Source organism: Merops nubicus, unplaced genomic scaffold (assembly GCF_000691845.1).
Source record: "Merops nubicus isolate BGI_N331 unplaced genomic scaffold, ASM69184v1 scaffold14098, whole genome shotgun sequence".
NCBI classification, from domain to species: Eukaryota; Metazoa; Chordata; class Aves; order Coraciiformes; family Meropidae; genus Merops; species Merops nubicus.
The window spans coordinates 41,421-56,699 of NW_008626463.1; the positions used below are offsets into that span (position 1 = coordinate 41,421).

General features: G+C 39.3%; 1 protein-coding gene across 1 annotated transcript in view; it reads left to right on the forward strand.

The window, feature by feature from the left end:
• The window catches only part of PER2 (period circadian clock 2), a 29,678-nt gene extending 25,291 nt beyond the window's left edge, over positions 1 to 4,387 (forward strand). Inside the window, exons 19-22 of the mRNA XM_008946017.1 lie at positions 260 to 446; positions 930 to 1,122; positions 2,847 to 2,997; positions 4,046 to 4,387. Of these exons, the coding sequence (XP_008944265.1) occupies positions 260 to 446; positions 930 to 1,122; positions 2,847 to 2,997; positions 4,046 to 4,195 (681 nt within the window). The 3' untranslated portion in view covers positions 4,196 to 4,387. The remainder of the gene's footprint in view (positions 1 to 259; positions 447 to 929; positions 1,123 to 2,846; positions 2,998 to 4,045) is intronic.
• The last annotated feature ends 10,892 nt before the right edge of the window (positions 4,388 to 15,279 follow it).

The following is a 15,279-nucleotide window of genomic DNA, read 5'->3' on the forward strand; positions in this document are numbered from 1 at the left end:
TGGTGCAAATCTCTGAGGCAGATAATAGTAGGAGCAAGTTCTAGTGTGTCTTATGTGACTTGAGTAAATCCTGAGTTGTCTAGTGCAGTAGAAGCTGTCAAAACTGAGTAGCAAGTGCCTTCCTTATTTCCTCAATAAACCATATGAAGTGAAATGGATTAATACTAAATGTAAGTGACTAGCCATGAAGTAGCCTTCCTTTTTGGGTTTGTTTTTTTTTTAACTTTATTTTCTTCCCCCTTTCCCTTCCTGTCACTAGGCTGAATCACCAATGGATGCTCAGAACAGTGATGCACTCTCCATGTCTAGTGTCCTGCTTGACATTTTGCTCCAGGAAGATGCATGCTCAGGCACTGGTTCAGCTTCCTCGGGGAGCGGTGTCTCTGCAGCTGCTGAGTCCCTGGGGTCTGGATCCAATGGCTGTGGCATGTCAGGGAGCAGAACAGGTAACACTGGCAGTGAGAACTCTCAGCATTTTAGAGAAGTTGGAGGTATTCCAAAAAACATCATGAACATCAAGAGCTTTCTGTAAAATTTGTTATTGTCTTTAATCCTCATTATAGTTTATTCATGATTTTTTCAATTTACAGTATAGAGCCCTTTTTAAATGTGTGTGAAGTAGCCATTAAGATATTATGTAGGTTTGAGAGAATAATTAAAGTACTGTACTCTTTCATGTCTCATTTCAGAGTTTTTAACTTAAATCAGCTAATTATTCTGTGGCAATTGGAGACTTAGCTTTAGAATTTGAGTTTTTAAAACATTAATTCAGTTACTTTAGGGTGGAAGTTCCTTTTGTTTAAAAAATTAAATGAAAGGAGGGTTGTATTTATACTTTTAGTTCTCTTTAATCTTACCCAGTTTCAGAAATATTCAGATAATCTACTTATTTGACAACGTATAATGAAACTTGAAATTTGTTTTTAAAGGTAGTAGTGAAACTAGTCATACCAGCAAATACTTTGGGAGTATTGATTCCTCAGAAAACCATCACAAAACCAAAATGAAGGCAGAAATGGAAGAAAGTGAGCACTTCATCAAATATGTCCTTCAGGATCCTATATGGCTTTTGATGGCTAACACGGATGACACTGTCATGATGACTTACCAGATACCTTCACGGTAATTCCCATACCAGAGTCCTTCAGGAGCTGTATGCATGTTGGGGGGAGCAGGGTGTACAGAAGGAAAGATGTGCATGGATCTCATTCTCAGTAGAAGAAAATTGGTTTTAGTGTTTAGCCAAGTCAGGCTAGTCTTGAGTCTAGCTAGCCAAGTCAGGCTAGTCTTCAGGCTTAACCAAGAAGAATTCTTGCTTCCTTTCTATCTTCTGTGTAATACACAGAAAGTTCTGAAAAAGTAAAAATAATTTGATTAGGCTGACCTGTATTTTTTTAGATCAATTACCTGAGCTGAAATGAACTGTGTATATTTTTTGAAGCTGTTTTATAGTTAATGATTTGTGACTACTTGCCTAGAAATTCTTGTAGTCTGATGAATAGATCCTGGCAGGTATGCTTAGATCTAATGGTGGTTTGTAGCATGGACAATCTGTATTTCATGGCTGTTCTTTGAGATGTCACATTCAGTGGCACACTGTTTTCTCTGCCTTGTGGTTTTGTTTTGTTTTGTTTTTTTCTTGGATTGTTAATTTACACATGTTCATTGTTCTCCACAAATTCCCATCCAAATAGGACAAGGAAGTAGAAGGTAAAAACTATAAGGTTTTTCATAGGAAAAACTTAATTAAAAAAAAACACAACACCACATCCTTGGCTTCAATAGCAAAGAGCAGATGTAGGGGAATGGGGGTGACAAGCTCCAGACTTCTTTTTTTTTTTTTTTTAATCTTCTTGTTTATATTTCTTGGGAGCAGTGAATGGTATTTTGAAAGGAATAGAAAGTTTCAGTAAAGACAAGTACTTTGAAAGGGAAGGGAAACAAGCTTTCAAAATTAAGCATGGGGCTGATGGGGGAAAAGAAAACACGTCATAAAAACATAAAAATTTTCCCTAGACTTAAAAATAGCGTGGCATTTCTCAGTTTTTGTAGCCTGAAGGGTTGGCAGCTACAGATGGGAATTCCTGTAGACTGTAAGAGTAGCAAGGCCTGCCAAAGAGAAGGTAGTCCATCTAAACCAGGCCATTGTGATAAGATGAGTTAAGCTCACTGTCAGAGTGTGGTGCCCAAGAAGAGAAGAACAGACTGGCTTTACACTTAGGTATGCTGCAAGGAACAGAAGTCCTATGGGGTTTCTTGGAACTTGTTTTCTGTTGTCATCTTTTCTAGAGCTATACAGCTATCCAGTGTTTGGGGTGGGGTGGGGTTTAAGTGTCTGAATCCAGGTGGGGCATTGAGGAGAGAGAACTTTGCTGAAATAGAGCAGTGTTTTCTAAATCTCTACCACTTAGTCCTGAAGTTTAATCCATTCTTGATGACCTTCTTAAACATATCTTACTAATTCTGCTTTAATATCTCATATGTGCATTTAGTGTCTGTCTTGGGTTGCCCTCCCAGTGAAGGGGAACTCAAACTTACTGCAGCAGGGGAAACTGGAGTTCTTAGTGGTTTCACTGGTGGTGCTGCCTGAATAGCTCTAAGAAAACTGTTTTCACTGAAGAGATTTGAAGAGACAGTGAGCCAGCAGAGATGCATTAAAGTTGTGTGCAAATGCAGAAAGCTGCTGAAATAACCACACTTAATTTTCTTCCAGTATAAGATTTGTAAGCTTAACATTCCAGAATAAAAATAGTCTTTAAAAATGTTAGGATTTGACTGTGTAACGTTGTATAGGCATAAAGCCCAGAAACTATTGAAGCTCAATTTCTAAACACATTTTATTTCAGAGATTTGGAAACAGTTTTAAAGGAAGATAAGCAGAAACTAAAGCAAATGCAGAAACTACAGCCAAAATTTACAGAAGAACAAAAAAGAGAACTTATTGAAGTTCATCCATGGATCCAGCAAGGCGGACTGCCAAAAACTGTAGCGAATTCTGTAAGTTTAAATGAGTTAGTTACACTTCCATGTATAACAGTGCTTAAATTATTAGTGGCCTATGTTAATTTTTCCATTCCTCTTGCTATGAAAGATTGGTCAGTTATGCAGAGAGGGGAAAAAAAAATCAAATTTCCATGCAGTGGTTTCTGACTTGATTTAATTTACTATAAGTCTTCTTTCCATTGGGAAAGTCAAAGTAGCAGTGAATACAGTGTAAGAAAGTTCCTTCCTATTTCTAAATTTCTGTGTAACTGAAATCCTTTATCAACACAGCCAGAAACCTGAACACATAAAATTTCTGGTTTGTGAGCAGAAATAGATGCTCACTGCTTTTCTAAAAAATACAAAATTAACAGGAGTGCGCTGTCAGATTTCTCACAGGATCATCTCCTGACTTGATTAAAGGCTTGGAGGAAAAAGGGGGGGGAAAAAAAAGGCAAACCAAAAAAACCCCTAAAACAAAGCATCTTTGCAGTTTTGTTGTCTGTGTATTTTATTAATTCACACACAAATACCTGATTGCATCCTATTTTCCCTAAGCTTTCCATCATTTGTAGCTTTTTTGCACATAAGTTATCAAATGCAGAGGCTCTTTTTGCACAAGTATTTCAAAAGTCAGTGTAACAGAAGTGCAGTAGAATCCTGATGGTAATGTTACTGCAGTGTTGATACTACAGCACCCAACTCGTGTTACGTGCACAGTTACTTCTGAAGCACTGCACCTGACACAAACATCCTACTGCAGGGATAGCAGCCAAATGGAGGAAAAGGTGGTTGGAAGTGCTTGTAAAATGTCAGCATTGTAAGTAATCTGTGACATAACTGCTTCCAGTGGAGTTCTCAAGTACCTGCATTGATTTACTACACCTTATAAAGTGATTGTGTGAGGGAAGAATTAGAGAGTGCAATATATTTGATAGCTGCAGTACATGTGCAAAAGTTCCATTGGAATCAGGGATTGCATCAAAAGGACTCTTCGGACTGTTGTTTGGAAAAGGGTTTTTTTTTCCCCCTTATGATTATTTCTATTTTTTTTTCTTTTTAGGAATGTATTTTTTGTGAGGACAATATACAGAGCAATTTTTATACGTCGTATGATGAAGAAATCCATGAAATGGACCTTAATGAAATGATTGAAGACAGTGGGGAAAACAACTTGGTTTCTCTCAGTCAAGTCAGCGAAGAACAAACATAGCCTTTGAGCCTGTTGTTTTCCAGGCTGCTTCAAAACAACAGTCATGATCCACAAAGGTTTTAATCTTGTATCCAGCAAGATGAATGCAGTTCATAAAAACAAATGTGTTTTTTCTTGCTCTGGAAGAGTCATTTGTGAATGAATCTCTTTTTAAATGGTGGCAATCTCTTCCCAGTAAGGACGTTGTTGAAGATGGTATAGCTTTTCTTTAAAAAAGATGGACTCCTATTTTGCACTTACATGCCTCAAGTATTTCTTTATAAACTATAGAAACTTTCATTGATGCCTACTGTTTTTTGTAGAGTGGATTAATGAGTACTGAAAATCCCTTCACATACATATGGTTCTTCAAATCTCCTTTTGGTAACGATTCAGCATTATAAATTGTTCTAGCAGTCTTTCTTAGTGGCTTTTCAGCGTTGTTCTAATATTTGAAGTGGTCCAGCATAGTGGAAGAAATAACCTTCAAGCAAATGAATTCACACTTGCCCTTCTCTTACCAGCCAATCCATCCTCTTTGTTTCTTAGAGTTTTGAATGTAGGAACCTTTTTTTTGTCTAAGAGAAATGTTGAACTAATTTTGTAACAGGGTCTTGGGTTAAAATACTTATGTGAATGTGTAAGAAAGTATGGATGAATGCTGACAACTTTGTAGCCTTTTATTTAAATGGACATTGCAATACTATGAACTGTTTCATTTCCAAGAAATTGTACACAAGGAATCTTTATGCTTAAAGATTTTAAAAATTGAGACCACAGAGGATGACTGCGTATGCTCTGGTGACCATTAGACAAAGCCTGGTGTAACTTCAGCCTTTATTTATGATTAGTTCTGGCAGGAGGTGGGCCATCACTTTTTCCTGTGTGGCTAAACAAACATCAGACTTGTATGTGGCTAGAGAGGATTAGACGTTTCCTGTCATTTGAAGATAGTTCCTATAAAGGAGTGATTTTGAGAACAGTGCTGACTTTCACTATATTTGAATTGCATAATCTAAAATTTAGTGTGACTGGAATCCTTTGCTGTCAAGGATTCAATTTTAATGCCTCTGAGATTGTATTGACTTGAATATGTGTACTTTTATGTTCTTGTGCTGTTTATATGTGTTGGATGTGGGAAAAGAACACGAGAGCAACTTTAATATATGGATTAGTTAAAGGACATGCAGTTGCAGCATCATTAGATGTCAGCTGCAGGTCTTGGGGTGAAAAACACTGATAAATTCAATTAACTTTGATATGTCTGTCTTAAAATATTTTTCATGGAAAGCATTTCCTTTTTTATTAGAACAATGTTTCTATTCACTTAAATTATAAGGTTGTTTTCATTCTATAAAAATATTTCTCTTTGCATACAAAGAGGATGTGAGGTTAGATCTGACACCACCAAAAACACGCAGAAGTGACTGGTATTTCCTTAGTGGAAGAAATAATTTGTGTCAAGTGATTAGTTACTAATTGGACAGTGTCACGAGTAAATTTGCATTGCAGACAAGTTCTGCAGAGAGATTGTGTGAACTTGTGAAACAAAAATCATCAGGGTTTAAAAAAATAAGTATGTTAAATGTGGTATGAAACACTACCCAGCAAGACCTGATTCCTGTCTTTAACAGTTTATCAAGGTCAGACTCGGATAGGTGTAAATATAAACTGAATGAGAAATTTAAAAATGTTGGTGTTCAAGTCCAATGTATTAGATGTTTTAATTATAAATGGAGCAGTGCAGTTATACCAACATATTAAATATCTTTCATTTTTACATGCAAACACAGTTTTAATTGGACCAGGGTTTGGGAAAAATAAAAGCTTTATATAAAAGGAGTGCATCATAATTATACAAATTATTTTCAGGGACTTCTCAACTGCTTTGAACTTCTTTGCTTTAGCATGCTTTTTGGTTTTTTTATCATTATTATTATTTTTATTCTCATTTCTTCTTTTTTTTTTTCAATGACCATCTTGTAACCATAACTTAGTGAAAGGAAGAGAAAAGTATATTTAGAGCATTTTGTGGATGTGCTTACTTATGGACTTAATCTTGCATCCTTAAAGTGTTTGCATTTACAGGGTGGTATTAAAATATTTTCCTGTAACTTTAAATCTACATGCCTCCATTTATAGATAAGATTCTGAAGCTGTAATTTTTCCAAACTGTTGTAAGATGACTTATTTGTGATGACACTTTGTCAACATGTCAACAATGTTTTCTGTACACTGTGCAATATATTTTGGTTTTGCCACTTGTGACTAATTTTTATGACTTTGCTTTTTAGAAAACCGGTAAATAAAACAGATATATTTTTAATTGCCTTTTTGTTCCTTTAGCCATCTGCTCCAAGGAAGAAGCACAGATATGTGTTAGTGGTAGTATGTGAACCAGTATTTCAAACTGAAGAACTTGAGAGCTGTGAACTTGGTTGTGGCCTACTGAAGCAGTAGTAGTAGTTCTGAAGCAAAATTGTTGGCATCTTGTCTAATCTGTAAGTTCTGTGGTTCAATGTAAGATTGAATCTTTATATTGACTAGTTGTTCTAAAAACGTACAAATTTACTACCTGGAAGAGCATGTGCAGCTGTGTTCTTGGTGTTCACTGTTCAAAACCACCTGAAGGCACGTTGTCCTTTTGCTCTGTTTAACAATAGCTATGGATACCTCTTCTCCTGCAGCCCTCTGGTTTCGTTCTCGTCGTTCACAGGTAGAGAATTCCAGTTCTCTCCCTTGAACTTGCTTTGTACAGGGATTATTAGTCTTCTATTGTGGTGTGAAGTCATAGAATCATAGAATCATAGGGGTTGGAAGGGACCTCGAAAGATCATCTAGTCCAACCCCCCTGCCAGAGCAGGACCACCTAGAGTACATCACACAGGAAGGTGTCCAGGCAGGTTTTGAATGACTCCAGTGAAGGAGACTCCACAACCTCTCTGGGCAGCCTGTTCCAGTGCTCCGTCACCCTCACAGTGAAAAAATTTTTCCTGATATTCATCTTGAACCTCCTATGCTCCAAAGTGTTGTCTTCTGAAGAACACAAACTTGCCCAGCCTGTGTACTTTCTTGCTGAGGTTCTTGTTTTATACTCTGATATCCCAGTGGAGAAAGTGGGGAGGTCTGAAGATTTCTATTTTCTTCCTTCGAGCAGTGATGTAGTTTAGTGGGATGCTCCTTTGAACTGCCTGTCCAGTTTAGGAACTGCTTGGGTTATGAGACCTTCATTAGGTCTTTTTTTCCTATGACTCTGTTTTGAGAGGTTTAAAGCAGAACAAGCTAGTGCAAACCCTACTCTGGTTGTGAGGGACCCAGATATTTCTGTGAGCTGCAAAATCGAGGTGTTTCTGTACCACGGAACAGTTCACCACACAGGTGAATTGCCTTCACACCGAGGGTAGAATTATAGTGTTGTGCACTCTGTTGCCAAGAACTGCATTTTAAGGCATGCTTGCTCAACACATCATCCAAGTCCCTTTGAAGTCTTCTGAACTGACTCTAAATACGTGAGCAGTTGTGTGTGTGAAGTCTGAAAACACTTTTGCCCCAACAGCACCTTGGTTCCTTGCTTAGCTTGTCATGCAGAGGAGAGATGTATTGATGAAGCAGTTTACAGAGCTGTGAATGTCATGCATGTGTGCAGTGTATCTGTGCAAGTTGGCAGGCAAAGTGTTGTGCTAGCACTTGGATGTAAGTTTTGATCACTGATGATAACCTTGGGAGGACTGAAGTGCTGCTGAGACCATAAATTACCAGGTAATTTTTCACAGTTCTTTTTGCTTGTGGTAAGTTTTGCAGTGGTAAATGCACCAGGTACAACTTAAATGTGACTTCAGGTGTTCACGTTCTCCTTGGTGATGTCAGCACTCAAAGGGAATGACTTGCTTTAACTGCAGCACCGCTGGGAGCAGTTTGTCAGAGATTTTCTCCCACCTCAGTAGCCCCTAGGCGTCACTGCTGTCCTGTGATTATATCTGGCAGTTTTGCTGCCTTTGTATTTCCTGCTTTAGCTCCTTGCTTTTTGGAGTTATTGAGGTGGCTATGACATCATTAGATGTAAAGGGAAAGATCTATGACTTGAATTTCAAATAAGATGGTGAGAAAACTCATAATGATTAGCTGTTGGCCCAGTGATGGAGAATGCAAATCTGAACCTCCTGCTTGGAAAAGGGAGACAGACTACTGAAAAGCATCAGTTTTTACTCCTTAACAGCTGTCATGATTGGGAGTGGGGTGGGATGGTAAACACTCTCCTTACTGAGAGTTAATGTTCTTGGTTGTTCTTTTGTCTCTCTAGCAAGGGTGGAAAAAACCCTAGTGCATTGATAAGCTTCTGACTCAATGTGGTGAAATGATGCATGTTCCTGGCAAAGTGACAAATGGCTGATGTAAAAGGAGAATAATGCTTGTAGGTGTAATATCCAGAAATTCCAGTGTTTACTTGCTCACAAGTAGTTAGGAGCTTAAGAAATATATTTGATCTATTGAATGAGTTATGGAATAGCTCATCAGGTCCTTTTTCTTGGGGACTGTGGAAGAAGACAGTATTTTTTGGGGTGGTACACAAGATACGTAATAACTTCATCAGTGTGCTTCAATGGTGGGGAAAAAAATAAGGAAACTATTTCTTCTGCCAGGCTGTCTAAGAGGAAAGCTGTGAGACTGGGTGGAAACTGAGAAAACTGAACTCTTAACCATGGGTATTTCTCTTGGCATCTGCTGAAAAAAATCTGAGGTACATCAGGCTGCCATGGGCAATAGGAGTGTGTGTGAAGGGGTTTCATTCTACACTATTTGTGGCTCTGGATTATATCTCATTAACTGCAGACAAAAAGAAGCTGCTGTGGCAGCACATCAGTACTGTTATGACCTTAGTGGTTAATATGAAAGTATACAAAACTTTGCCACTCACTGTTACTCACAGGACATGTGTTTACACCTGTAAAAAAAAAAAAAAAAAAAAAAAAAAAAAAAAAAAAACAAAGCAACGCGGAGCACTTGTCAGCACTGGATTAACCAAGACAAGCAGGTGCTATGGCATAACTGCTAAGAGTTTCCAGTGGTGGGCACAATGTTTGCTGTGCAATACAGAGCAGGGAGATCAGTAGCGAGACAGTTCTGGGGCACCTGCTGCAGCTGGGATAGATGGCTTGGTGGGGCAGCCTTAGAGAGCAGCTCTACTTTGCACTTCATTTCTTGTTTTAACTAGACAAAAAAGGACACAAATCTGAGAGTGGATTAGAATTTTCTGGTGGTGTAGGATTTGGCAAGGTGTTTCTCTCTGTAGCATGTGTACTGATAAGAGAGAAGGTAGTGAATTTATTACCTTCTTGAATTGTTATAATGGTATAAAAGTAAATTGACAGTGCAACAGCAACACAAGCAACTTGAAAAATTGTACTGCTGTCCAAGAAACTATTGGCTGCATTTTTTCTTTTTTTTTTTTAAAGGTGTATGGCCACTGCTTGTCTAAGGTAAGGTCTGCTCCTTTCCCTTCAGTTGTCACCAGCTGGCTCCTTTTGAAATTTCCTGTGCCTTTTTATATAGGGAGACAAAAGAAAACCAATCCTAGAAACCAGAAAAAAACAAGAACTCGCATATTCCAACCTATGCATAAATTTAGCAAATGCATTTCTCTAGTTGGCTTTAATCTTTAATTCCCTTTGCTGCAGGAAGCAGAAGAGGGGTCGGGTGGCCTGTGCTTGCCTCTGCTCTGATCTAGATGAGCTCAGTTCTGTGGAGACCTGGCAAGACACGCTCAGTTCTTTCAACTTTCCAGGTAAGAGCCACGTCCATGGTGTGGGTTGTACACAAGCATTTATAGTAATGATTTAATCTGAACCATCTGTCCATTCTGTGTGCTGTGACTCAAGCTCCTGGCTGCATCCCTTCAGCTCTTACATCTTTGCAGTTTTGTTGAGAGCATATACAAAATTACTGAAACATAAAGATGGAAGCTGATAGATAAATTTGGCTCCATGCATTTCTTGTGCTTGTGTTAATAAACTTCTCCCAGCTCCCTTAACTTGCAGTTAGAATTTTGAATACTGACAAATCTGTCTTCCCATTTTGTGGAAAACTTTTTTCATGGTTCAGCTGCATTTATAAATCTGGTAAAACTAGAGTTTTATGATGAAAATGCTTAACTAGATTGCAGACCAACTTCTTTGTGCTAAGCAATTAGGAGTGGCACTCTGCAATGCAGAAATACTGTTTTGAACTTATTTTGGTTCTGCAGCAATACAGAATTCTAAAAAATAATTTTTTTTTTTCTCTTGCAGTGACAGAACAGGTGTAATTTGTTATTCCAACCATTATATTCTTGTACCAGATGGTATTTAAGTGATCTTCGTTGTATTCTTTTGTGCAATGTCCTAACTACCCACTAAAATTGTTTCTCTTCCTCTTTTGGGCTAAATGAGGTTTTTATTTACTAAAAGAAAAAAGAAATCTCCATGACATACTGGTATTGAAGAATAAAATGTCTGTGTCAGGGCATGGAAAACTCAAGACTTGCCTGAAGCCCCTCTGGCTGCAGGATGATCTCCAGGGTGGTGTGGAAGGCTCAGTGCCTGCCCCAGCCCTGGAACCCAGCTCCTTGAGGCTCCGGGCTGCTCAGCCTGTGCCTTCAGGCCCTCCTACAGACTCAGTGACCAGCCTGGGGCCAGCAGCAGTGTTTGAAGTATTGCAATTTGTGTATCTAAAGAAGCACTTAATGCACAACATTGTTCTATCTACAGTGGACTGTCCTACTCGTCCACCTGAGACCCCTTCCCTGCATGTACTTTGCCATTATGAGGTGATGCTTCAGTCTTAAATTGAAAGAATTTTCAGGGATTTCTGGTTTGGATTTTTGAGGAAAATGTTGTTTGCTTATTTTTTAAAAAAATGTTTGTCTGATAGTCTATTAGCTAACAGATTAGCAAAATAAAGGTGCCTGTATCCTAATCTGAGTAAACCTTTTATAGTCTGGAATCGATTTCACAGCAGAACAATTGAACCGGGCTGCATAGGGTAAGTGGTTGTGCAGATTTCACTCACTGACAGAATTAGTTTGATGGAGTGATGTATGACTGCCTTTGTCACCTCATTTAGCGTTCCTAGGCCTGTGAAGTTTATGGTGTCAACTTTTACTCATTAGGCTGACAACAGTGGCTTTACAGGTAGAGTCTTTTTGAATGTATTTAACAGGATCAAAGGGTCCAAATGCTCAGGAAGTTGTTGAATGGTGACGCTGCCCATACTGGTGCCTTCTGAAGGGACAAACTGAAGTAATGCAGAGGAAGGTCAGAATATCTTGGCCACCATAATGTAAATCTTCCATGTGTCTGAATGATCTGGCAGTAAATTGGGCACAGGAAGCGCAGCACTGCGATCTAATGTGTTTTAAGAAGGGTCTATAAATGGAGATGGTATTTATCACCTACTTGATTTATACAGTCTAACTTGCTTATTCAGGCATTTCCAAAGAAGCCTGAAAACTTTCAGATATAAAATCTGTTGTTCATTTAAAGGAGGGTACAAGGTAAGAAAATCTGTATTTTTGTCCCACAGGAGTATCCCCAGGAGCATGGATGCCAACAGCCTTCCCCAGACTTTGCAGACTTTATCAACACAGAGTAGTGACTTGAAGCTGATGGCCAAAACTTAGTGAGAGTGAATCACTGTAAGTAAATGTATCTGCAGCCTCCCAAGCATTGTGTGTTCCATACCTCTAAGCCCGCTAGATAAGACTGGGGTTAAACAGTGACACCTGGGCTATATATAGAAGGTGACAGTTTGCTGCTCTGGAAACATTTGGGTTGTTGCACTCGGGTTTGTGACTTTTGTGAAAGAATTGGAGGAAGAGGATAATAAGAGTTCCAAAGGGCACTGCCTCTTCTTTGAAATCACTTAGCACTATCTTTTTAAAAATAGTTTTATCAACAGCAAAACACAATTTTATCTTTCTCTGGATGAGATGTAGCCATTCCTTGTCAAAGAGAGAATTTGAGAAAGAGATGAAGACGAATGTCTCTTGAGTCATGTGGATACTTGGACTTTTAGGAACAGTTCAGTTGAATGGAGCCAGGGAGTTGTTAAAATACAGACACAAAATGGAAGGCAAAGGGTTAAATCTGTGTGCCTGGGTGAGCTGTGACCATAACAAATGAGCAAGTTGTCAAAACACAGAGGGTTGGAATTGCCCTGTGTCTAGACAACAAGGGGGGAGAGGTGGGTGGGGGCAGAATTGAGAAGAGTGATGTTCAGAGCTTTTGGCAAAAGAAGCTACAGCTGCAGCCCCCAACTCCACGAAGGGCTGTGTTCACCTGGGTTCTCTGCTAAGTACATTCCCAAATTGTCTGTCTCCCTACAGACCAGCACTCTAAGGTAGTGTTTAGAAACTGATTCAAATCAAAATTATGTATCCAGACACTTCAGATTTTGGTGTCGTTGAAAAATGAACCCCAAATAATCAATTGGGCCACTTGGGTCTGTTTATGGCTTTATTTGGAGCAGTGTATAAAATAACTGTGTAAACGGTTTCTTTAATATTAAATGTTCTCTAAACACAAACCCAGTCAGTACAAAACATGTAAAAAGTGATAAACCTCTTTCAGGGGAAGGAGAGGGGAAGTGGAAGCCCTTCCGCTTTTGAAGGTGTGTGTGTCTTTTGTTTCTTGCTGCTCAGATGCCATGGTTACAAACACGATGGAAAACAAACCCGTGGTACCAGGTAGGCCCCCCCTGCTATTTTCCAGCAGTCCAAACTTCTCTGCCTGTTAGTGGGTTTCTAACAGGAGATGGAGTGAGGCTGAATGCTGATGCCTTTCAGCAACAGGAAGGACCGGATGTCAAAATCTCCTCATTTGGCCCAGAGGGCTGAATTTTCCCCACTATTTTGTAGGGTTCTGCTACGTTTCTAGGGGGAATGTATTGTGAGCAACAGTTTTGTTTTGATATCTTATCAACAAGATGAAGGAAAGGTCAAGGCAACACATTTAGCTGGAGATTTTCCCACAGACTGATAGGTTTTCCCAGAAGCAGTGAAACAAACTGGGATCCACAGCTAAACCACTTACTTCTGGCTTGGCCAACCATCAGCATTTTCTCGTGGCAAGGACCTCTTTGTTACAGGGGGCTCCAGGTGTTGAGTGACTGCATATGCTGTACTGTAAAAGTAACAGAAGGATTACTAGTCTAGAGAGTCAAACTCTGTGTAAGCAAGAATTAAAACTTGCTTGGTGCATATCTAATATATTCAAGAAGGAGGGTAATACTTGGGGAATTTCCTTGGTGTTGCCAGCACTGTGGGAATCCATTTTCCCAGACAGTGTACTTGGAAGCATGTTCTTTGGGAGCAAAAGAGTAAGGACACAAAAACCCCCAACCAAAACAAAGAAGTGCTTGAATGCATGTAACTGTTCTTTCCAGATCTACGGATCTGACATGAGGCTGATTTTCTGTGTTTGTTTTGCATATTTCATTTGCCATCTGGCCTATGTCTATTTACATCTATCCTAACACGTGTGTGTGTGACTGAGTCAGAGTGATCGCTGCTAGGCTGGGCAAGGAGAACTCATCTCTGAAGTGTTCAGGGTTGGATGGGACTTGCAAAACCTGTTTGGGTGACTAAATAAAGCACACGGACAGAACACATACATCTGTCATTCACTTTAGGTATGGCAACACTTGCTTTTTATGCAAAACCTTAGTGTTTCACTTAATATCTGAGTCACATAATATTTTAGTCATAGGAGACTTCAGAACATAAATTTTGAGGAGGTTTTTCCTTGTCTGAATTGGCCAATTAGGCAATAAAAACCCTACCCTGAGAAATGTGTGAGCAGTTCTTCATTAATGTAACTCTGGTGTTAAATACAGACTGCATGAAAAGAGGATGGAGGGAGGAGTGTCCAGTGCCCAGCTCTGTCCTAGCTAACAGAGAAGCCTTTGCTTGCATTGAGTGTATTTACTTGAATTTCACATACAATACAAATAAAAGTGCAGGAAGCCACTGGCTGCATTCAGCAGCAGTCACTCCTGCAACTGGCAGCAAGAGCTTTGATTACAGGGAAGACTCAACAGTTTTGAGATGTTAGTGGAAACGAGTTTTTCACTATGGTTCCCTCCCCTTTTCCTCTGGCAAAAGGACAGTTAGTTTTTTCATCATCTCCTTTACAGAATTTCACCCCTTTAATTTGTGCTATAAATGGATTGATTATAACAGCTGTAAATTAGTGTGTAACTGTTTAATCCCATGACAGACACAGGCAATTTGTTGGCAATTTCTCCTTTTTATCTCTTCCCCTCTCAAAAGCCCTTGATATAATACATCTCCCTTGTTTTTGAAGCCTTGCTAGAACACTACAAAAGCAAAGTGTTGCTGGTTGCTGTTGTAACAACTGACACACAATAATATTTGTACTGTCAGTATAATAATATTTTGATTGCATCTTTTAAAATCTATAAGAATAAATAAACTCCAAGGTGTTAAAGCAAGGAGGTAGTAACTACTACTTGTCCTCCCTGGAAATGCAACCAATAGACCTCCTAGCAAAAAGCTGAGAAGTAAGAATCTATGTGTGCTGTTTTGTTGGTGGTTTGTTGTGGTTTTTTGTTTGTTTGTTTGTTTTTTAAAAAAAGGGTTCAGGGAGTAGATTATAATTCCACAAAGAGAGGAGTGGTGTTTCTGGAAAGGAATGGGGGGTGGGAACAGACTCCTAAGCAGAGAGCCCCAGGATGTTGAGTTTTAACATTGTATTTTGAAGACTCCCTTTTGTCACTGGAGTTTTCAAGCCTTGGAACGACACTCCAGCTCAGCGTTGGCTGAAAGGATGTGAATCATTTTTCCTGCTTCCTGGAGCAATTGAAAGTGCAGTCTGTCCTGCTGCCACTGAGTCACCCTGACTGGCTGTGCTCCCCAACAGCCGGCGTGGTCACCCCTGAGCAGCCAAGTGCTGCTGATAACTGCAGCAGAAAGTGGCTGCGTTGACCTGTTGGTTGGCTTGGTTGTCCATGTTGTCTACATGACAGTGCTGCTCTGGGCAGCTGCTTCTGTGCTCACAAACAGGGTATGTAAGGTATGATGTGAGAGTAATTGGGCCCTTTTGGAAGTTAAA